Source organism: Dipteris shenzhenensis, chromosome 29 (assembly GCF_047967505.1).
Source record: "Dipteris shenzhenensis isolate YYH24624 ecotype China chromosome 29, Dip_SZ_1.0, whole genome shotgun sequence".
Taxonomy (NCBI): domain Eukaryota; kingdom Viridiplantae; phylum Streptophyta; class Polypodiopsida; order Gleicheniales; family Dipteridaceae; genus Dipteris; species Dipteris shenzhenensis.
This window is the reverse complement of record NC_141624.1, coordinates 8,061,852-8,087,053: the sequence shown is the minus strand read 5'-3', so window position 1 is coordinate 8,087,053 and position 25,202 is coordinate 8,061,852. Positions and strand designations below refer to the sequence as shown.

At 44.5% G+C, this 25,202-nt stretch overlaps 1 protein-coding gene across 1 annotated transcript; it reads left to right on the top strand.

Annotated features, from left to right (window-relative positions):
- The first annotated feature begins 1,528 nt into the window (after positions 1-1,528).
- On the top strand, positions 1,529-10,945 carry LOC147882386 (small ribosomal subunit protein eS21-like). The gene is made up of 3 exons (XM_087400665.1): positions 1,529-1,750; positions 1,866-1,998; positions 10,656-10,945. Exons 1-3 carry the CDS (start codon positions 1,701-1,703, stop codon positions 10,716-10,718), a joined length of 246 nt encoding a protein of 81 aa, XP_087256791.1. The 5' UTR covers positions 1,529-1,700; the 3' UTR covers positions 10,719-10,945.
- Positions 10,946-25,202: the final 14,257 nt, after the last annotated feature.

The following is a 25,202-nucleotide window of genomic DNA, read 5'->3' as shown; positions in this document are numbered from 1 at the left end:
AAATCCCATAAGCACAAATGTACTCTTGGGGGCCTAGGATATTTTGGTCTATCCCCTCCTCATATCCGGGACCTTTTGGGGGTATGAGAGGCAATGTATGGCTAGGAAGCAATGGATTAGGACCCCTTGCACTTGGTGCTACCTTGGAGACTTGGTAGCCATGCAGTTGTTCACATGGTATTAGAGCCCAAAGCTTGCTTTTGCAATGTCAGTCATGTTGCGTCGTTAACACATGGCAACGACATTGGCCTTTTTGGACAAGACGTGTGTTATGTGCCGTTGGAGGTGTCACGATTCGACGGCGGCAGCTATAAGTGCGACTCGTGTGATTTGTGATTGGTGGCGATTCTTGATTGTTCCACGTTCCACGTGTTCGTTCCTCTCGTGGGCTTCGACAGGGCTAGCTACCCATGGCAGTTTGGTGACATGGACTTTTGTTTGTCTCACATGCCTTGTTTGGTTGGCACCTCCTTGGTTTGGTTGTGGGTCACTCCAACTTGGGGTCTGTCCACAAGGGGTGTTGGAGGTGGTGGCCTTCACCCCTCACTTGTGGTTTATTGAGACAGGGTCGCAATTGTCGACACGTGGCCTCTAGGGGATAAAAATCCCATAAGCACAAATGTTCTATTGGGTGCCTAGGATATAGTGGGCCCATTTGAGACCCATCCTCATATCCCTCTTGGGATCTTTTGGGCGCATGAGGAGGTAATCTGTGGCTAGGAGGTAGGGGATTGGGACCTCCGCACTCGGTGCTACCTTGGACACTTGTTAGCTATGCAGGGCTACTCACAAGACTGACAAGCAATTCTAGCCAAGCCGATGAAGTTGGTGCAGAGATTGACAAGCACTTCTAGCCAAGCTGATGAAGTTGGCCATGTATGAACATTCTAACTCCTTGAGAATTCTAATGTGGGTCGGTAATACATTACATTGAGAGAGGAGTTGGGCTATTTTCCCATGTGAGCCAAAAGCGATGGCACCTAAGAGGGTTTTTCACGCTTGCTAGTAACGCTCTTCCAGTGACACTATCAGGAAAAGCTCCATGCTCATGCATCGCTAGGGCTCTGGAGAGCAATGAATGCTGGAATTGTAGTGCTAGGCCAACAACACTAATCTCACCTTCGAAAGCTGGAAGGGAAGACTCGTGAGAGGAGATCAAATGACATTCCCTTTTGCCTATAAACATATCAAATGGCAATTGCTCTTGCCTGTGCAAACCTCCCCTATATTACCTGGCAAAGACTGGATAAAGTGTAGCTCCTAGCCACTAAGGGCAGCCTGTTCCCCAGCACCAACAATCGCGTGAGGAAGCCTCTCATGGTTTTAATGATAATCCAGTAAGGCCTTGTTTCCACACAGGCCCTGGGGTGGCAGTGTGGCCACTCACACAGGGGTAGGTGGCCCGCCCTACAACGACCATCCAGGGTAGATGCTCCTACACGAACTCGAGTGGCGCTCCCATGGAAACCAAAAACTTGTGGATCCAATGTCCCATCTCCACCACTAGAGTTCATGGAAACCGAATCAGTGTTAGCACTCGCACCGCACATGTAAAGTACCACGAGACCTAAGGTTTCGGGTGCCACCAAAATACCCTAAGTTTCCAGTGTTACGAGTACATCTAGGGTTGAAGGGGCAGCAGTGTCTTCAGAGCTTCTTCTCCGGTTTCTGCTGCTCCTTCTGTTGGATCAACATTCATCATGCAGAACGAAGAGGGCGAGAATGTTGATCTCTACATCCCTAGAAAGTGGCAAGCTCCCCTTCCTCTTCCCCTTCGTTCTCCTTTTGTTTCCCGATTTGACCTCCTCGCGGTCTCTAGGAGCTGTTTTGGGCTTGTTGCTGAATCCTTCTGTCGTCACTTGCAGCTCGTCGACGAACAGGTTGATTACTGCCAAGGATACCGCTTCCGTGCAGATCAACGTCGGTCATTTAGATGAGGATGGAATTTACACTGGGCAATTCACCACGTATGCACTATGTGGCTTCGTCAGGGCCCAGGTTGGCTTTCTGCTGCAACATTAGACCCATCAGTCGTTAGTAATTTTGCGTGCTTCTGTTTGCAACGCCTATGGTGTTGTACTACTGCACGCCGTGTCATGAGCTTGAGTAAAGAAAGGGCCCTCAGATTGGCAGCTCGTTCCTTTGCAAGGGTTCTGGTGCCCATCATCTTAGCATGCTTCATCTTTAATTTTCAATTTTGATTTTGAATGGTTCTGTCTTGCCTGGATCTGGAGCTTCTCAGTGCGGTACCTCGTGCTAGTGGTTCTCCATCGCAATAGATAGGGTATAGCCTCTCTTAATGGCATGGAAGGGTTCGCTCTCATTTTGTTATTTGAGGGTAGTGAGATCAGTAACAGAGAGAGGTAGTGTGTAGCCTCTCTTTGCTCTCTCTCAATCAAGAGGAAATCGTTGGGAGAACTGCGAGGGAGGATGGAGAAGCGTAGGGCTGACAAATGACTTGTTGTATAGGCGAGCCGTGTGTGAGAGTTTTGCGATAGCAAAACGCACATTTCAATTATTTATTTAATCAACACTTCGAATTTAAATAGCCATAATCTGACGTTATAAGCCAACACAATGATCATAACATGAAAATAGAGATTGGAACGTAGAAGCAACGAACTACATGATGTAGGGTGGAACGATCACCTCCTCCCATAGCTAAGCCCTAGCATATTTATACATTCCAATAAACGCAATACTCATAGCATATTTATACATTCCAATAAACGCAATACTCACTTAAGGTTTATTGTTCCGTCCAGAGTTTTGGAATAAACAAATAGGAAGGATACATGTATGTGCCAACAAGTCAGCAATATAAGCATTATTCAAGCTTTAAAAGGCACCTTCAATTCCTCATCAAGGAACCTTTTTTGTATAGATATGTTGGAAACTAGGAATGGTGTAGAACCACCGTTTATGTTATATATTAAACCACAAGAAATTTGTGCAAATGACTCACGTAAATACTATCATAGTCACTTTACCCATTAGAGCATCATGTAATCAAGTAATGAAAACCAACTCCATCGTAATGCTAGAGTAAGCAAGATTGATAATGTCTGTGTGCAAGTTTGTCTTGGAACTAGCAAGTTGAACTAGAATCACTGATTTTCTTCTTGGGAAATGAAGAAAATTGAAGAAGTCATTGTAGGAGTAAAACACTCTCTCAAATAGAAAAGAGTATTGACGAGAAAGATATGCTAGAAAATGAAATCCTTTTCAAGAAGAATGGAGACAGAGCTAGCTGCTAAAAGGCCTCAAGTTTCATTTTACAGGGTGACAACAAACAGTAACCTTTACATGGGATGATAGTGGGTTTTGTGGCAAACATATTGAAGGAGACAATGAAGCTATGACCAGTATGAAAAAGAGAGCTTTGTACAACAAGAAAACCTCGAGGGAGCCATAGAATATGGAAGTAGAAAGAAAAGAAATCAAGGATGCAAGAGACAAGATGAACACGAAAGTAGACAAATAGCTAGTTCTAAACAATTGAAAGGAACAAAAGCTAAAAATTTAAGAGAAATATGAAACGGTAAAAATAGTTAGTTATTTTAATTTTGTTAAATTCTTCTGATTTAAACAAAAATTCTAACCTAGTTCCCTTTCTTTCCATGGAATTTGCCTTATGTAGAAGTCCAAGCAATACTAGACATTCATGACACACTGCTACCTATTTACACCCACAGCGCCTCTTTCTTGTAATAGTTTTCTCCTGTTTTGACATTTGTAGCATTCAAACATATGGTCTGGGGCCCGTTTGGAGCCTCAGATGATCCCGGATGGCTGTGGGCTGAACGGAGACCAGAGGTTAGTTGCTCTGTTTTGTGCACCGGGCTCCACAATTCCAGAAATTTGTAGTGAGTAAGCATTTCAAAGATGCTTGGCTTGAGACTTGTTGTATGTTAAACAAATTTATCTGCTTCACTCCTTTGTCAAAGCATAGAGTTACTTATAGCTGTCTTATGTAGCGGAATGTAGATTTGTGGGAGAGATGACACAGCGTCACCTCAGATACGAACTCAATTTGTGTGTATACATGTATAGAAAGAGAACGCTTATGATATGGAAAAAGAACACACAGATGTAAAGCCAAAACAATCTCATGTATGGAGGTCAAAACCAAGTACAGAAATCAGCTCGAACACCTGCAGCAAAATGCATGCTGAGGTAGGGTGCCAATGTTAACCTCCTGCTGTAGACTCGTGGATTACTCTAAACGGGTATCAGTTAGCTGCTTAAGATTGAGCTCACTTGGCTGCACCCTCCTGCACACACATGTACTGTCCAGCCTGTAGGTATGTATCAGCCACTGCCCAATATGGTGAGGGCTGCTCCAGACTGAACATCTGAATGCTCCCCCCAAGGGGAGCTTTTATAGGGCTGGAAGCCTTCCAGTCTGGCTGACCAGACTGCTGATCTGACCGACCAGATCAGCTGACTTGTCCACAGACCTCGCTGACACAGAGTCTGCATAATCGGCTGCTGCTGGCTATTCTGCCACTGGCCCAACCTTGCTGCAGGACTCCAATCATACTACTGACCAGCTTGTACTTGCTGCTGACCTGTAGATTGTATGCAGCTGTGCTGCTGACCAGTACTGTACATCCACTAGCCCAACTACCTGCTGCTTCAGTCGCTGTCTTGTGCAGCCTATGTGGCTGGCTATAAGCAACCCTAATAAGGATCCTGGAGTGCAGCTCATCTGACAGCCTGTTTGCTGCCCACATGCCAGTTCTCGTCTTACCTGCCCATGTGGCAGCGTGTTCACCTACAGGTCAAGACCTGATGCACTCCTCACTTGAGGGCTATCAGGTGGGGCATTGCAACATCCTTTCCCCAAATTCCTCCAAAATCCTTTTGTAGACTCCGTCACACTTTCTTTCTCATAGAGCCTTAACCTTTCTTTCTGTAAACCCCCCTTGCTAGCAGGAACTTGGACTGCTGCGACTATGTTGCAATGCTGAGGTGTGCCATGTGCTATGGCAGCATGGGTGTACATTTGGCTGTTACAGATTGTTCTGTCCAAGAACATACAGCCTATAAAGGGCGATCCGTTTATTCCATGTCATGCGAGACTCGGTCTTGGGCCTGCATCTATTTAGTACAATAGCCCTACAAAGGTGTCCCTCTTGTGGATATAGGACAACCCAAGCACATGAAGGGGCATGAGTCTGCCAAGCCTATTCACATTATTTGTTGATGTGCGGGGATGGAGAGGTCACTCGTGGTGGTGGGGGAGAAAATTGCCTTACCTTCTCTTCATCTCTCCCATGCACAAAATGTGAGTGATTTCTAGTGAAAGATTGGTTATTAGGGGAATTTCCTACAGGTGGAAGCAAGAGTTTTCCTATAGGTGGAAGCAAAAGTTTACTTTGATACCATAACAAGAAATCTAGGAATCTAATATCATTAGTGAGCTAAGGATTAGAAAGGGGATTGTAATGATAACAGATAATCAGAGTTTTGTAAAGCATAGAATGTCTGAAGTTGACTAATTGTTAGAATTTAAATTTGACAGCCCTTGGTTATCCTTCACTATGGGTCGATAGTCATGAGTCATTATTTCAACAATTTGATTTTGAGCTGGTATCTTTAGGGAATTAGCATGTTTCCTAAGAGCAGTAAGCAGGTTCTTGTCTATAAAATGAGCCATACAAATCCATCATCTGTGAGGCATTGATCGTGGAAGAAATGATAGAAAGGGGAAACTAGTTCTCAACCAACATATTTGTTGAGAACCCAGCTCATTGCCTTGGTAAACTCTAAAATAGGGACCAACAACTAGAGTGGGAACTATACATCCAGCGAATGCCTCACAAAAGATACCTACTAAAGATACCTATAAGCTACGCTTTGCAAAAACGTGCGTGCCTCTATGGTCGCCCGAGATCTTCACGTCCCTTGCTCCCATATGGCACGTGGGGTGCAGATAATGTCTTGCAAGGTGGCAACTGAGCAGGAAACCGAGATGTTCCAAGAGGTGACATCGGACACACCCATAAGCTGTTAGAAATGATCCAACAGAGGGTACACGCAGCGGAAATAATGCCCAGGAGCTCACACAGTGTGCGGTGTGGGTGTGGAATCGCAAACTTCTTTACTTATGTGCATACAATAGGTGTGCAGACTCATCAATAGACAATGAACCAATCAGATAGAGAAACCACCAAAATATATATTTCCGTCCACAACTATGGACACAATACAAGAGAGACAGATCCAGAGTCCCACCAATGGTGTGGTCCTCTGATCTTACCACAAAGTCCTCCTCCTATCTGCTGGCTATCTCTAGACTAGAGTCCGCGTGCTCCACCTCGAGCGTGAGTAGACTTTCCGTCTAGAATGATTTTCTCCACCTTGCTGTCTGGAAACCAGTCTAGGTGGGCAGCTTCCTGCAAGCTAAGTCTGCAGCACAAGATACTTCTTTCTCCTCCTGACTGTAGGCCCAAAGGTAGCCCTGCTGCTGCTCCTTCTGCTGGTGGAATTGCTGCTCCAGATGATACTGAAATGAGGCCTGAATGGCCTCTTTATATAGGCCCCAGGGCCTGTACAAAAAACCGACTCATTCTGTATGAAAACTGACTCAGTCTGTATGAAAACCGACCCCACAGCTCCCCATTTATGGGACTGTGGGCTGCCCTTTTGGGGCACTCATTATAAGGGCCCTTGGCCCATCTTTCCAGCCCCCCCCAAAACATACTGCAAACAGTGCGCCTCCTGTCCTAGATCTATCGCAATCTGTCCCAGACTGTCTTGCTTCTGCTCCGGGCTTGTTCCAGCTCTAAGGCTCCTGCCTGAGCTCCGTACGCCAGCCGTACAGCAGGCATCTGTATTCTGCCATCCTTCCGTACTTTCCAGGCCCTCTGTCCTGCCCACAACAGTTCTAGATGTGCTGCCCTCATGCCAGCCATGATGCTGTCTATGTGGCAGCCCCTTTCTCTCTTTTCCTGTTGGGTACTGCCCTAGGTCTCCCTCCCCCATGCTCTCCTCATATGGGGGCTTACAGATGGGGAGGTGACCTTTCCAACACCCCCTCTCACCGACACATCTCAGCCCAATGCCAACACGTTGATGAAGATGCTCCGGTAACTCCCTGGTCGTAGTCCTCTGGAACCTTTCGGTGTCGAAATCTTTTTCTGACTTTTCATCCAGTGGCTCCTGCTCCACCAGGTCCGGTTCTGCTTCCGCACACCATCCTGGTACACAGGTCCATCTCTGGTAGCACCTCCTGGTACCACCTCCTTCAGTCACATTCCCGCCTCTGAACTCGAGCAACCCAGCCGTCACGATCTTCCAGTCGTCCCCCTCATAATGAGTGAACAACCTGGAGTCTTTCAGGCACCATGCTCTGAGGGTCTGTTTCAACCCGTCCTTCCTTTGGCAAGGTCTGCAACCAATGAATATTTCCAGATAACCTGGACCATGAACTCTCGCTGAGTTCTCAAGCAGGTACTCTTCTGGCTTCAGTACTCTTTGTCCACCACCTTCTAGCAATCTGCGTCCGAGATTTGAAGAAGCACCAATACTTCCCCTTCTGCCTTCGAAGAAGGCCAATTCCTTCCAATCTCTTATCACCTGAGACAAATGAAGAGCAGAATCTCTCCACAGCATGCTATAAAGGCTCAAATGCAGAATATCAAATACATACCAGACTGTTGTACTGCCTGAATGTTCGCTCTGAAAGCAAACCTTGTACCTCAATGAGGCACCCGCCAAGATCCTGTGTAATCCTGTACTGTCCCCTTCTGAAGTCCAGCATCCATCTGACCATGAGACCTCAGGGCTTTCCATGGAATCCACCCTCGTGTCAGTGTTAACAGCTACACACCTGGATGGTACCAAGCGCTCCATACTGTCCTTCACCTTCACAAAGGCATCTAACTCCTCGTCGATCCAACTCTCTATGTCAGACATCCTTACTGTGATTTCGGGATCAACATACCTGACCTCGGTAACACTCGGTGATGTCACCAGGAACAATTCTTCGATTATCACATTAGCTTTGGCCTTTCCTTCTGAATCTGGGTCGGACTCCTGTTTGTTTTTCAAATCCGCCTTTTTCTTTCTGCAGTCCTTTGCAAAATGTCTGGGCGTATCACAATAGAAACACTTCTTCTTGTGCCTCCTCTTCGAAGTCCCCTCGTCATCAGAGTCATCTTTATTGGACTAGCCACTGTTAGGCTTGCCCTTTCCCTTACCTGCGGAATCCTTTACCAGCATCGCCTTGTCGTCTTTGTCCTCGTTGTAGAGCTTCTCCCGAGCTTCCTCCTGTAGCAGTAAGGGACACAACTCCTCAAATGTCAGAGGTTTGGTCCTCTGTCCTGCTGTCACAGCCGTAACAAAGCTCTTGAAACTCCGAGGCAATCTCCTCAGTACCATCAAGGCCAGATGGCATGAGTCCGTCTTCTGACCAATTGCTGCCAGCTGATCCCGCACCACCTTGACCTTCGTCAAATGGCTATGTACCGTATCGCCTTCTTCCATATCAAGATTGTAGAGTTGATGTTGAAGAAGCACGATCCGGGAGGTATTGTCTGTCTTGTACAGATCCTTCAGGGTGGCCCACGCCTCTACTGACGTCTCGGCCAGCTAGATATGCGGAAGAACAGAGTCCGCCGTAGTCCCTATGATTATTGCCAGGGCATGGGCATCTCTTTCTTCCCAAGCTTCAAGCTCCACTCTGTCTACTGCCATGAGTACCTTCCCTTTACTGTCCACCAAGTCTTCCGGCTTCAACTCCTCTCCCGTGGTCAGCTTCCACAACTTCCGAGCCACTAAATGACTCCGGATCTTCACTTTCCAGATCGGGTAATTAGTCCCGTCCAGGTTCCCAGACTCTCCAAAGTTAGGGATAGTGAAAGAGAGAAAACTGGAGGAGGAGGAAGGGATAGCAGGGGCTGAAGAGGCTGTTGACATCTCTGCTGTATATACCACACAGCAAAGTCAACCAAACTCAAATGCAGTAAACCAGAACTCTGAACGCACCTGACTGAACCTGAGTCACCCTCCTTCTCGCAAGGGCACAATCCTCCAGTCGTGGAAGTCGATTCCCTAGAGCTTCTGAATCAGGGTCGTCCTTCAGCAAGGTCCCAGGGGCCTTCAGGCTCCCACACTTGTGAGCCTCCTACTTGGGCTCTGATACCATGTTAGAAATGATCCAACAGAGGGTACACGCAGCGGAAATAATGCCCAGGAGCTCACACAGTGTGCGGTGTGGGTGTGGAATCGCAAACTTCTTTACTTATGTGCATACAATAGGTGTGCAGAGTCATCAATAGACAATGAACCAATCAAATAGAGAAACCACCAAAATATATATTTCCGTCCACAACTATGGACACAATACAAGAGAGACAGATCCAGAGTCCCACCAATGGTGTGGTCCTCTGATCTTACCATAAAGTCCTTCTCCTATCTGCTGGCTATCTCTAGACTAGAGTCTGCGTGCTCCACCTCTAGCGTGAGTAGACTTTCCATCTAGAATGATCTTCTCCACCTTGCTGTCTGGAAACCAGTCTAGGTGGGCAGCTTCCTGCAAGCTAAGTCTGCAGCACAAGATACTTCTTTCTCCTCCTGACTGTAGGCCCAAAGGTAGCCCTGCTGCTGCTCCTTCTGCTGGTGGAATTGCTGCTCCAGATGATACTGAAATGAGGCCTGAATGGCCTCTTTATATAGGCCCCAGGGCCTGTACAAAAAACCGACTCATTCCCCATGCAGCCATTCCCCAAGTGAAGTCCCTCTGCATCTTCTTTGTCCTGGCTATGATGGCCCCTTGCCAAATCCTTTGTGCTGAAGACAATGAAGAATTATCTGCATATCCCAATCTATGCAGCGGGTGGCATCTGCTCCAGCCAAGGACGGAATGGCAATCATCTGTGGGTCAACCTCGAGAGGAAATACGAAATCATCCAAAAGAAATACCCCGAGGCGGGTTCATAAGCATTACCCAAATTTGGGGATAACCTTTCGGGGCACTTTGCTGCTCAATCTAATGCCGCTCTCTGAAGGAGTCCAAGCTGCTGCCTTCAGCTGAAGTTGATGACCAATTTGTGTCATGATAGAGAAGAAGGGCACCTCCACAACCCTCTCCGAATGCTCTACTTGTGAAGCTAAAACAATTCTTCCGGACCGTATGTCTGGTCCTCTCTTAACCAAAGATACATTGAAATACATATTTTATGATCAACTCTGACCTGGACAATGTGAAAATACTAACTTTAGTAAATCGCCAAGCAAGTGGATACATGTTTGAGAGGAGTGACATTCCGTAGTGTCTTCTATTCAGTTAGCCTCGTCTGAAATGCTTCCTCTCCTGAATCATGCCCATGTTGAGTAGACGTGATGGTTAAAAGTTTTTGTGAAAGTAATTGTTCATGTCATTTGGTCGCTTATATTGTGTTTGTATGTGTGCATGTATGTTAAGCTCACGCTCAACATTTCTATTTTTGTACATGTAATGTTTTGTGCGCTAATGCACTTCGAAAACTCCATGGGCCTGCAGGGACCTGGAGCAGGTCCTACTTGTACATAATGCACATAATTCACACTACATTTTCTTTTTTGGCTTGCTTTACGCTGTCTAGAGAACTAAATCCGGTGATTTTTGTCATCAACATCTCCTAAGTCTAAAAGCCATTTTTTTGCAGGGTGATGCAGACAGTGCTCTGGATCGGCTTTGGCAGAAAACTAAGGCCAAGCTCGGCCAGTGATCTGTAGTAACGGTTTTGTTAGTGATAGGCAATGTGGGAGGGGAATTTTTGAAGGAACTAATTTCTAAGAATTGTCTCGTATGTTTTAGGAAAGTAATGTCTTAATCAATCTTTTCCTTGAAAATTAGAGGCTCTGCCAGTCACAGCCAGAACTGTAAACAATATGTTTGTAGAGTGCTATGTTATACTCCATGATATATGCTGTTATTTGCGTGCATATTTCTAGCTCCAGCTGTCACTTCATCGGAGACTATACTGTTATTTTGTGGGAGTGTGCTCACTGTTTCGTATGCCCTGTTATTTCCCCCCACCAAGGGAAGTTATGGCATTGAACTTTGATTGTCCCACCATTTAATCCAGAACTGTATTATTGCTTGCATGTGGCGTTTAATGACATAGGTGGGCATATTGTTAGAGAAAGGGTTCTCAATTGCATCAGCAAAACCCACGCAGCCGAGTCTCACTCAAAAGGGTGTCAAACTGTTTCCAAGCAAGTGCACAAGGATGAACTCGCAAATCTGGGAATAGGACAGCAGAGAAGAATGCCAAAGAGCTCAATATATCAGTCCTTAAGATGTGGGAAGAAACTGCTCAAGAAGAGCTGCTTAACACATCCAGCGGGGGACTGGAGCCAATGAAAGCTGCTAACTGAGATGTAAGGGAGAGCACAAGGGACACTCTTGTGTTAGCTGGCTGTGGAATGGAGTGGAGATGAACAACTGCCATCTATTTACAGGTGAGACCTACAAAAAAATCCAGCAAGGGCTGGGAACTACTAGAGCCAACAGTAACTTGAGATCTAGGGAGAGCAGAAGGGCTGCTTTTTTTACTCCTGCATTTGCTTGGAATTGGGCTTCTGTGGGACTAGGGGAGATTGTGGGACTAGGGGAGACGGCATAATGCCCTCTATGTACTTTGTGTTTGATTTGTACTCGGCTTTGTAATCTTGCTTGGTTTCAATTACCTTTTGCTTACTAGTTGCATCAACCAAATCTTGCTTCCACTTCTCTCCATTTTACTTTCATGGGAGCCTGCCATTTTTGGATTGCCCTTTGCTTCTTTAAAGACCTTGGCTTGCTGATTTGTTGAATATGAGACGATGGGTTGGACGTCCTCGCTTTGAATTGCTCTCAATTATATCCATGCCCCTACATCGTCCTAGGTCTTGGGGGCGACGATCTCGCTAACTTCTCTCCTTCGTTGGGGTCTCCAATTTTGACTTTTGAGACTTGTCTCTAGAACCTCCATAAATTTGTCTAAGTAGTTTCTCTTCCTCTGTTCCCTTATGTGATCATTTGATCGTTTTCTTTTCCACCCCAATGTTGGTGAGATAGGTACACATTTGGTTCAAAATCATGGATTGTAATCCTCAACTAATTAGAGACAATATTTTGCCTTCAAAATTTGTGTATTTGGATGTCCCTAGGGTTGCAAGCTTTCTATTCTAGTGGAGCTTTGGTCCCCTCCGTGATGCCTTCGGTCCACTCTTAAATTCTAATTTGCCTTCCATTTGTGGAGTCCAACCGCCATGCTAATCTTTTGCATTTCCCATATGACATGCCTAAATCTTTCATGCCATAACTTAGAGCTTGACCAATCAAAGTTTATCTTGTGCAAATTCTCTTTCAATGCGTAACTCTCCAATACCTTTGCCCCCTTGTTGAACTTGGCCTTAATCCTATTCTCTGTAATGTGATGAGACTAAGCTCATGCAAAGGTTAGGCTCCCATAGGGATTTATTATAAAGGCTTCCCTCTCTCCATGTTTGTGCCTCAAGTAGGGTGTCATTAAATCTATATAAACTGGGCAGTCTTAATGTTCCTTGTTAGGGCTCACAAGTGACCTAGATGTACCTTGATGGGGCTCGCTTTGCCCTATTTCAACACCCCCATATATTGAAGGAAATGCTCCAATTGCTTATAAGAGAGTGTATCAGTAGGGCAAATATATTCTCCTTTTTTGAACAATGAATAAGCTTCGCCATGCCTACCTCTAGGATTTTGGATGAAATGACAATTTGCCTCGATATGTGTTGGATTTTGTGATATAGCGAAGAAACTCAACACACTAGATTAATCAAGGATCATTTTGTGTGCCCCAAATCTACTAACTATGGTTTGAGCTAGACAACCTATATTAAAGCCACTCTTGTTGTGTGATACTTCGCTTTTGTCCATGAGAGCTAAAGTTTGCTGGACAAGAAATAAAACTTTATCCAATTAAGAGACAATTAAATGTAGCATCTTGTCGTGAATCAACATCTTGAGTAGAAGATGTCAGTATTGAATTCTGTTCTAAATATTGGACTTGTAACCCCTTCAAAATAACCCAATTGGCCATAGCTTGCGACTTCTTGCTTGGCCAAGAAATAAGACTTGATCCAATCAAGAAACGATGAAGTGTAGCATCCTATCGTGATTCAACATCCCACCTCGATTTGAGTTAGTGTGTTTTAAGTGGAGCTTCCTTGGAGTAGAAAAGTATTGGAGGACTAGCAAACATCCCACCTTTATTTGAGTTAGTGTATCGTTCAAGCGTAGTTTCTTGGGAGTAGAAGCTGCCAAAGTCTTGAGTTTCTTTTAAAATATGGGAGTAGAAGATGCCAAATTCTTGAGTTTCTTGAAAATATTGGAGGATTACTGTTTCTGACTTCTCGCTTGGCCAAGAAATAAGATCTTATCCAATCAAGAAACAATTAATTGTAGCATCCTATAGTGAATCAACATCCCACCTCGATCTAAGTATATCTTTCAAGCTCAACTTCTTGGGAGTAGAAGATGTTGGAGTCTTGATTTCCCGTTAGAATATTGGAGGACTTGTAACCCCATTGGCTAATGTGATTTATGATGTGATTCCTTGTTGAGGCTTTGCTGTCGGCATACTAATCATCTCCTCCATCAACCATTGCAAGTGATGAGCAATCACTTAAGTGATTTTGACTAGCAAGAGAAATTTCGTGATGATGGTGGTAGCTTTTGATGTAATCTTTCTTTGACTTTTCTTCTTTCAACAATCTTTGGTGAAGTGCCCTAGCTTCATAGTACTAGCACCACAAAGCACATATCACTGTCTACTCTTAGTCCTAGATCATCCGTTTATTATGGGGGATAATCAAAGTTGCCCAATCAAAGGCATTGGGACCATTTCATGAATCCATTCACAATAAATATGGATACTCTTAGAATATGAGATCTTTATAAATATCTACTTTTTATTAGACAATTGTCTCTTACTTTTTCTTTGAATCAATTGACTCGTGTTCTTTGGAGTCTCCATCATACACAGGTGTACCCCTTGTGGGCTTACCCTTGGTTTTCCACTCTAGAGCTTCTTCCTATATGAGTAGGCACACTAGCTCCTTTGAAAGTGATAGGTGCCGATTGTTGCCTTGAAATCATGGTTATTACAGAACCCATGTAGCTTCTAGGGCAAGCAAAAGCCTAGCTACCCAAGCCAAATCGCCTTCATCTTGGTTATGCAATCTTATACTCAGTGTCCCTCATCCATGTGCATGTTGTAGAGCTTTGTCTCAAGGTCAATGATTTTGGCTATGTTGGACATGCCTTCAATGTTGAAGTGGAATGTCCACACTCTAAATATGTAGGAGGAACTATTCTATAGTTGTGTCGATAAGTATGGCCAAGGGATTGTATCACATAGTACCCAATCCTTGATTGCATTAGGATGTGCTAGTTTTGCCCAATCCTTGATTGCATCAAGGTTTGGTAATCTTATATAGTATTCTTGATGTCCAAGGGCCTTGCCACACTCCCATCATAATCTAACCAATCACCCTTACTACAAGGTAACTCCAGATCTTCATCTTCCAAAGGGGATAATTTGTTTCAACACACTTTCTCAACTCCTCAAAGCTTGGGATGAGAAGTCTACTGGCCATGATGAGGATGCGAAAGGCTTAAGAGGGGGAGTGTAACTTTTTTGAAATTATAATGTGAGACATTCTCTTGAAAATGAGCTTGCCTCTTTCTCATAAGGGCCTGAGGGGTATCACAAGAGTTGTCAACGAGGCTTCGATACCATGTCAGAATTTCATGTGCTATTGTGCATAGTAAATAATGAAGACAACTCTCTCCAATACATAAATGCAAATTTGAACCTGCAAACTATAAGTGAAATAGAGAAAAGTAGAAGCTTCCAAGGTCACCACAGGAATTGACGAACTATTTCATGCTGCATCTAGCAAAATGTTGGGCAAAATGCAGCCAAGGAAGGTACAAAAAAATTGAGATATAGATGGGAAGAGAAGCTCCAGAGTATGTGATTTTATGTGCCTTCAAAAATGGGCTTTGGTTGGATGCATAGTCTCCTCACTTTGTGAATTCATAACTATTCGAAATCACAATGAATCGAGCCAAACAATTACAATCAACTCCTGATTTTTTGTACAAAATGCCCATTACTAAACTTTTGCCCACCTTCATGTGCTTCACCTCTTCTATTTCACTTCTCCCATTTAATTAATTAACCCCTTTGAATTGCCCCCCTAATACCTAAATTAACTTAAGCTAATCGCCCCTACTAACGTACATTAACCTATGCTAATCGCTCACCCCCCCCTCTCCCTCCGCTCAGCCTCCTTACCTCTCCGTCCCTCGCTCAGCCTCTCCTGCTTCCCTCCACTCATCTTCATCATCCGCCCCCTCCCTTCCCTCCCTCGTGACTTAGCACCCCCCTTCCTACCTCTCCTTCCCTCGACTTAGCCCCGCCCCTCTCTCAACTCAACTTCCCCCCCCCCTTCTGCTCCCTTACCTCTCCCTCCACTTAGGCCCCCGCCCTTCCTCCCTCTCCCTTCCCCGATCATCCTCTCATCTCTCCCCTCTCTTGACTTAGCCTGCCCTTCTCCCACGACTCTCCCTCTCGTCTCCCTCCCCCTCTCCCTCTGCTCTATATACTCGCTCTTGGGGTGGCCAAGACTTTCTGGAGTTGCGAATCCTTGAACCTTCTCGAATCCAAAATTAACTTGTTGAATTGCACTTAGGTTAACTTCTCGAATCCCCAATTAATATGTTGAATCGCACTTGTGTTAATCTTGCCCTCATCACCCCTCATCTAATTAATCCCCCCATTAAAGCTCATCGTGGGTGCCTATAGGGAGGCAAGGGCCTCGCTTATATATGGCCAAATTTGCCTAGAATTGGCCAACTGGAACCCACCAACTTGGTCTTTCTAGGTAATGAGTCTGTCAGTTAGACTAGGTCAACATGTTCGAATGTACTAGTCAATTGATTGCCAAGTCAATCAGCTTAGAACAATACCAAAAACCGCCCATTGGGCAATCCTTTTAGGCACCTACATGGTGACACCAGGGCCCCCCGACGATAGAAAACCCCCCTATTAATTAATTACTAGCGAAAGGTAGTGGGCAGGTCTTTGATTAATGTGAGGCGATAGGCGGGTCTTTAATTAAAGTAAGCAGTAGTGGGTCTTTGAATACAGTAAGCAATTGTTGTGGCTTCTTTGAGAAACTTCTGCATCCAGAACCTCCTGCCGTCCTAGATAGTATAAAAGGAGGAGGGGGGGGCAGGCAGTGAAGGGGGGCTGTGAAGGCCTCTCAAGGTCAAGGTGGAAGAGAAGGGGAGGAAGGGGGGAGGGGGGGTTTTGAGTGGAGCCAGGGGGAAGGGAGACGAGTGGGAGCAATGAGAGAGGTGAAGGGGAGGAGGGAGGGAGAGACTGGAGGGGGAGGGAGAGGTTACAGGGGGGAAGGGAGAGGAGTGGGAGAGAAGCGCAGGCGGAGGGGGAAGCGGAAGGTAGGTTAATTGATATTAGGGGAGGTGAGAACCTTATGTTCATTGAGATCAGGGAGGTGGTACACTAATAGAGGTTGTAGACAGCAATATCAATCTATTAAAAATTGCTATGATGTAGCTCAACATACCCTTCCCTACCTATAGATTGATTGACTGCCTTGATGTCCTCCTAATAGGTGGCTCAGAGGTGCGCCAATTATCTTTGTTAGCATTTTCACTAACCTATTCTTGTATTTGAGAGTGACATCAAACTTATACTTGGCCTTATAGATCCACTTGGCACATATCACCTTCCTCTTTGGTGATTGTACAACAAGGTCTCAAATATCTAGATAAACTCAACCTCTGGCTGCATGGATGCCATCCCAATCTTGATGTTGAATTACTTCTTCCAATCTATGAGGCTTTGCATCATGTGGTGATAGAGTTGTGTTTCCAACATGTGATTGGAATGCATCATGAACGTCTGACGACAATGTCAATTGGTTCAAGAATGTCCATGACTTTGGATTTTTGCACCATTGGGATATACATTTTTTGAACAAAGTCTTGGAGGGAGACAAAGTAGAAGAAACTAGAGCATCATCATCTTTTGAGTGTCCCTGTATATGTAAAGAGATGTAAAAAGAAAGTTGATGATCAGTTTGGCAACCTTGTGTTGCTGCTAGCTCCTCTCCTCTACCTCCCTTCTGCCCCATCTCTCCACCTCTCCCTAGCATGCATCTTTGTCCACGTCCCCCACCTCCTTTCTATGCTTCCCTCTGCCTCCCTTTCTACACTCCCCCCCCCCGCCCGCTCTCTCTCCCTTGTTAGTAGCCCATCGTTTTGCTTTCTCATTTTTGAGGAATGTAATCTTGATGGTGATCTTCTAGGGTATAGCAAGATAGGCTGACATGGAAGCTCCCTCAACTCCCATAGTCGTTTCGACTGCCCTTTCCTTAGAGTACAAGTAATAGGTGAACAAGGCCATCTAGTTCCTGTAGGATAGAGCACTAGTTGACTGTATTCTTGGCTTCACATCTACGAGGAGATAGGTGAGCTTGGCCTTAGAGGGTGACCACATTCATGTGGTCACCATCTATGGGAGAGGTGTCTTTCTTCTCCAGTTGAGATTCCCTATCATTGTCTAGGCCTTGATGGATTAGAGTCCATTGTCCTCAACCTACGGCTAGAGTTGTTCATCCCATGGTAGCACGGGTTCACAATTTAACAAATGAACACGATGCACCATGTACCATGATTTCCAATGATAGTCTAATTCCTAGGGCACCTAAAGAAGTATTAGTCCATTTCGTCATCCATTGGATGTTGTTTTGCAACATTGCTAGAGTCCTGACCTACCATAATAGCCTCAATTCTGGTAGATCATGGGCTCCCATGACTTAAGAGTCTTGAGAGTCTTGAGACCGTGTCAGAGGAAATCTTCCTCAAGACACTAAATGGGGGGGAGTTTTGAGAGAGGGTTGAGGTTTCTAGACTTCTAAACTATTGCCTTCGTTGTAGGTAGATGGGCTCTTGGCAAGGGGCAGGTCAGGGGCCGCACCCACTCACAGCCTCACTAGGGACAACAATGGGAGAGTCAAAAGGACAGCGCACAGTGGTAGCTACGTAGTAGCAAGAGTCCCAGACCCCCTAGGTGGAGCCTTCCGAGGGGGCCTAGACTAGGGTAGATTGGAAGAATCTAGGCAAGAGGTCCATGAAGAATGGTAGACATTGTGTCCATTGTTGAAAGAAGGCGAGTACAAGCCCTCCACTTCTTAGAGGAATTAGATAGAGAGAGCCCCCTAAAGATATCTTGAGATAGCTGAGGGGGGATAACTTCTTTGACCTTTCAATAGATCCACTTGAGACAATGCTGTAGAGTTCACAAGGTCTTTCCAGAGGCAAGTCATAGGAGAGCGCCTCCTCTCTGCCCCTTGTTGCTCCCATTCACTCCTCACCTCATCCACCCCTAGATGATCCTCCCCACCCTCTCTTATTCCTAACTCACTACCCATCTCCTGCACCCCTCCCCCTAGCTACTACATAGCATGGCCAATGGTCACCCTCCGTCCACTTATTGCACCGCCCCCCCCCCCCCCCCCCCACCAATCTACTGCATAGCATGGCCAATGATCACCCTCCCTCCACTTACTTATTTCAACCCCCCCCATCTACTGCATAGCATGGCCAATGATCACCCTCACCACCCTCCCTCCACTTATTTCAACTCCCCCCCCCTTTGTCTTCCCTTTGCACTCCCCTACTTCAACAAATTCCCTCCTCTTGCTTATCCTCTCTAGTGTCCAACTCTTCTTTGTGCTTAGGTCATCGGGCTTGGGCACAAGTTCAGCTTCAACTTATTTCTCTAGTCTCAACCTGAACCCTCCCTTGCCTCATTTCAAGACAGCATCTATGAGCTGACATAGGCAGCCTCCCCCTTTTCTTAGGCACTAGAACCAAAGCCTTGTGCAAGATAGCCATTCTTGAGATAGTTTTGGAGCCTATTGTGTTGGAACTAACTTGATATCTCAAATGATTACCCCATGCCATGGAGAGTTTGGCCTTGATCCTCCAACCATGGAAGGGGGATTCCATCGGAGTAGTTGGTACCCCTTTCCATCCTTTCTAAGGTTTCGACTTTGCAACCACTAGAGAGGAGGTAGTGGACCCCTCTTATCTTTGACCTCATGTTGTGGCAACATATGTTCCACATGATGGAGGAGTGGCTAGGTCATCAAGGGAGAGAGTTGTGGATCTCCCATGGCCACAGGGCCACTTTCCAGAGCTGGCTTTCTCATGAGAGAGATGTGGCTTGGGCCTTGCAGTAGTTGTGGTCTACTTGGGGCCAAAGGTCTAGCTTAAGTAGGTCACACACTGGCCTTTATGCCAATGTGCCAATCGACTAGGAGTAGAGGCCCCTTACTTGATGTAGTGGGCCCATTAAGCCAGTTATGCCTTTGGTGCACCATAGCATGGAACGGATTACTCCCCATCCAAACCCTCAGCGAAGTCATAGGTGTCCATGATTATCACATAGGCTTCCATGCATATGAGGGCCTTGTTTGCCACTCCCCTCCTCTGCATGAGTTAGACCATAGTGAGTTGGAACGTGCACAACCTTCATGACTGGGCACATAAATAGCCTACAACAGCTTATTCTTTGCAAGGTTATGTAGCTAGATTTGATGAGTCGTTTAGTTGATCTAGGAGCACAAGTTCTTAGTCTCGGACATTAGAGGGTGGCATTGCCTCCTACTAAGCATGGGTCAGAGATTTGCTCACGAGCAATTTGTAGGAACAGGGAGTATGCATCTTAGTTTCCTAGTCCTTAGCTATTGAGGTTTTCTACTAGGGGTGGGATCATAGGAGGATGATCGGTTTGGATCAGCATGAGGATGGGGGAGTCTAGGATTGGGATTCCGAATGTTTATGCACCAGCCTATCATCATCAAAGGCAAACATTTTGGAGATGGATCACAAAGTGCCTCTCAGACATAGACTTTTGGATTGTTGGAGGATACTTCAACAAGTTGAGGAGGAAAACTAGGGGATGTTGGAAATCAAAATGAGAGCATGAAACACAAGCTTCCATTCCCTATCATAAATATATGTGTCTTAATATGTTTTGTACAAGCATGAAACATAGGATCCCATACCAGGGTAATGGCACTCTAGCTATTAGTGGAAATTAGAGAAGGCTTCTCAATGATGTATCAAGACTAGCCCACAAATACCTCAGCCAAACACATTCCACTGTGGAGGTGAAGGCTGCTTGGTAACAACCATAGATTGTTTCTTAGGGTCCAAGAAAGAAACAATTACCATTAGCTGACTATCATCATGTATCAAAGTTACTAGCCAATCTGAATTGTTGTAAGCATGTAAATTGATGTCACCCCCTCGAAAAGAGTAAACCAAGAGATTGGGTGCCTTGCAAATATCTGAACGCACACTTCATAGCCTTCCAATAAGAAGCCTTAGGGCTATGTATAGACCCACTCAGTTGAAGCACTGCAATATGTTGAGGCATGTATTACATAGGAAAAGGAGCATCCTACAACCTATATGTAAAGAGTGGCATCAAATGGTGCGTTTGCATCATGAATTGACAACTTAAGCATTCTCTTCATAGGAGTGAAAATGGACTTACAATTTTGAAATCTGAACCATGCCAAGAGTTTTCCAATATATTTGGATGGCAATAACTCAATACCTATATCATCTTGCACAAATTGGATGCTCAAATGATAATCAAGGAGCCCTAATTTGACATTTCAAAAGCTTGCTAGAGGTCAGCCTTAAAATATGCAAAATTTTCAAGAATCATACTAGTGAGCAACATTTCATTGTAGTAAAGAACAATAACCAACAAATCTCTCCTCTTTTTTCCTAACATAAAGGGTTCTCTCATGTGGACTACTTTTCATTCTCGAGCTTGCCAAAAAGGCATCAATCTTAGCACACCAAGCTCGAGGAGCTTGCTTCAAGCCATACAAGGCTTTCTTTGACTTAATACCTTGTCCTCCATGTGAGGCACCACAAAGCCAAGGGGTAGAGTGACTTAAAATTCTTCTTAAAGTCCCCATTTAAAAATGTAGGTTTTATGTCCGGCTGATGAAGATTCCATCCATGAAGTGTAGTTAATGTAGCCACACCTAATGGTGCTCATATGGGAAGCAAGGCAAAGGTCTCATCCCTTTCTTCTGAGCATATCCCTTTGCAACAAGAAAGGATTTGTATTTATCTATGGAACGATCTAACTTTCATTTTAACTTGTTGACCCAATGAGTTTCAATTGCTTTCTTGCACACATTGTTATGTGCATCATTGAAAGGTTCATCCATCTTAAGTATGCTGCTAATCCAAGCTGATTCACAATAGTGGATATTCTTAGCATCTCTAGCATCACTCCATGTGTGGATTGGAAGAGGTGTAGAAAGCTTGATCTCCTTGAGAGTATAGAGTAGCCAACAAGGAGATCTCCTTGCTTCTTGCACTGTTGTCCTTTCTATGCCACTGCATCCTCAATCTCTTGATGAGTAACTGAACTAGCGATTGGATGATCTGAGGCATCAACCATTATAGGTGTTACTGCAAATTTGATTTTTGATAGGCATTTCACATGCAGCATCAAATGAGATGGGTGGAAGCTTATCAAAGGTATAAAAAACAAAGTCTAAATTTTGTCAAAAACAATAAGAGAAAGATTTTCTACGAAGGCAACAAAAGTGATTAACCACAGTGCAACTTTCAACTTATGCTTGAGAGAAAAAACTAAGTAAATCTCGTGAAGTCATCTATGAAAGTAACAAAATAAAAATGAACCCCAAGAGATGGAGTCCACATCAGATAGCAAACATCACTATTGACAAGCTACAATTTTCTTGCAACCTAGACTACACCATCCTTTGGAAAAAAAAATCTATGCATTATACCCAAATATGGCCCTCACATATTTTCTTCAGAGGTGCCTCCAAAGAAGTTAAGGCATCAACTATTAATTGTTTTTGCAATGATAAAAGCCTACCGTAATTCACATGCCCAAACCTGGCTTACCATAACTCTACACCTTGTATAGTAGAGCTAGATGTAAAAGTGACATGAGCTGACTGTTCTCTCTTCTCATAGGTATCAAGTTTAAACAACCCATGACAACATTGTGCCTATTTACAGTAATGCATAGTTGTGCTCTCTGTCCAGGTATCATATATTTGTCATCCTCAAAGATGTCTTGAAAGCCTCTTCTTGTGAAAGAGGACATTGAAAGGAAATTCTTCTTGATCATAGGGACGAATAAAGAATTTGAGATGTAGAGATAAGAGCCATCCATGGTTGTGATCATAATCTCTTCAATCCCTTCAACCAAATAAGAAGAATTGTTGGCACATGAGAGTTTCTTGTCGATAGGTGCACATGAAAAAATGTCAACAAACATTTTCTTCTAGACTTGATATGGTGGGATGCCCCATTATCAACATACCATGTTTTACTGTCTCATTTACACTGGAAGTGTGTGACTTCCGAAGAGGCATCATAGCTACAACTAAAAAATTCCAGAGAACTCTACCAGGCTATGAGAGAGAGTATTGTGTAGAGATCTGACATTGTCTTTCTTGAGAGACCTATTTCCCTTGAAGAACTTAGAGAGGCTTTCATTGTCATGGCAGATGGGAAGACCCCAAGGGAGGCTAGATTTCCAATTGAATTTTACAAGGCATTTTGGGAGGTGATTGGACCTTCTCTTCTTCTTCTATGGCTGGAAAGTGTCAAAGAAGGATCCTTACCTAGCCGTGTTAATGGAGGTGTTATCAAGGGCCCAAAGATGAACTAAGAAATTTACTATGTTGAACTATTTCTATAAATTTTTTGCCAAAGCTCTAGCCCTCACAATTCAAAAGTAGATGGATGATTGGATTTAATAGGAGTAGAAAGGATTTATTAAGGGAAACTACCTCCTCGAGGCCATCATCAGTATATGGGAGAGGTGTGAATATGCCAAAGAGACTAAGAAGGACATTTTCTTTCTCAAGGTAGATGGAAAAATATGACATGCTTGAATGGGATTTCCTTATTTATTTTCTGGAAGATATGGGGTTGGGACCACTTTTTGTGAAGCTCGTGCTATAACAAATGCATTAGCCAAAATCTATGTGAATGGTGAAATGAGCCAGCATTTCCCCCTTTAGAGGTCAATCAGACAAGGCTATCCTTTGGCCCCTTTGCTTTTTGCTATTGCAGTAGATGCTCTGGAGTGGCTTATTCAAAATTAGGTGAAGAGGGGTAGACCGAGAGTTATAGAATTGCCCTCTTGCAAGCAATTATTATGCTATAGTTTGCAAATGGCACGCTTACAGCTACAAATACATCACAAGATTTTGAAAGCACTATGAAATGCCTGGATATCTTCTATAAGGCCTCTGGGTCTAGGATTAATTACACTAAGGTTGGATATGCCACTCTTAAGGTAGATGAATAGGAAGTCCTCAAGGGGATTGGTTTCCACAGAACCAGTAAGGGCATTGTTTTTAGGTTACTTGGAATCCCCATGGGATTTGATTTCTCTATGAAGCGAAGGTGGAACTAGTTTATTGGATAGATTTCAAAAGAAGGTGGATAAATAAAGGGGCTTGGAGTCTCTGTGCCAACATGGACTTAGGTAGTATAGAATGTGTGTGTAGAGTAGCGGCAAAGCTCCGCTTGTACTTGCATAAGGCTAGGAATAATCTCTCTTAGAAATCCTCAACATGCAAGTTCTACTTGCAACTCCTACATGCATGTTCTAAATCCAAGTCCTACGTGCGATTCCTCCATTCATGTTTTACATACAACTCCTACATGCAACTCAACATGCAACATGCGAGTTCTACATGTGACATGCAACTCCTACATGCAACTTGCAACTCCTACATGCAACTTCTATATGCAAGTTCTACATGTAGAGAGAGAATGTCTTATAATTCCTACATGCAGAGAGAGAAGCCCTCCAACTTGTATAAATACCCCATAATGGAATGAAGCCCACACTCTTTGGGGCATTGTGTTGAGGATACTCTGGTATTCCAAGAAATTGTCTCAAGTGTCCATGCTTCCTTGCACTCCATGTCCAAAGGCATGTCCTAACCTTGCAACTCCTCCTCCCCTCTCCTCCAACCTTGCAACCCATCCTCTCCCTCTCCTCCTCTGCCCCCCCTCCTCCTCCTCCTCCTCCGCCTCCTCCTCCCTTCTCCTCCTCCCTCCTCCTCTCTTCTTCTCTCTCTCCTTTCCTCCCATGCTCTTACATCTTCTTTCTCTCCCACTCCTATTCTCCCCCTAATCCCTTAGTTCCTCAACCCTTAACCTCCATGATCTATGAGGGAGATGAGTTCTCCACCATCTACTCTACCTTGAACCTTGGATCCTCCTATAAACCCTTGAACCTCTTCTAGATTTTGGAACCTCTCTTTGAACCTTGGAACCTCTTCTAGACCCTGAACCTCCCTCTAACCCTTAAACTCCTACTAAACCCTTCAACCCCTGATGAAGGCGAAAGCCTTCAGTACCCCAAACATGATGATGCATGTTCCTTTCACACGTGCATGCACTATGTTTGCTTACCACACTTAAGCCTACGTCTCTCACTGGAATACAACTCGAGGTCCTAAGCTACACTTATACTACAAATGACAACACTGATATATCTGTAGGTGACAAAAAGCCTCAGAACCCTGCATACTGAGAATACCCTGCTCTTCCTGCGGAAGACGTGGGAAAGAGCTAACAGGGATTCCAAGCTAATCTTATAGGTAGGAGGATGGTTTTGAATCATTGCACTTTGCCCTTATCAATTTTCTATTTGTCTTGATGGGCTCCCTCTGAAACAGGGTTGTACTGGTCTTTCCTGTGAAGAGGGAACACTATAATCTCGAAGGTTAGATGTACCTTCTGCATCAAACATAAGGAATAAGGGGGGTTAGGGGTGGTGGATATAGCCCTTGTTGCCAGAAAATTATTTGCAACTTGGATAATCAAGGCCATAATAAACCCAAATTGCGATTGGGCACAACTTCTCCTCAAGAATATGAAGCTGGTTAGACCTCTTAGAGTACCCAAGTGGAAGGATTATCCCACCCTTTCAGCCCTGTGCAATCTGAAGCTTTGCAAAACTAAGGAGAGCCCACGCTGGTGGTCCATCTGGAAGGCCTTTGAAGAAATAAAGACCCATATTCTATTTTATGGAAAGGGGGCTTTTCTGTCC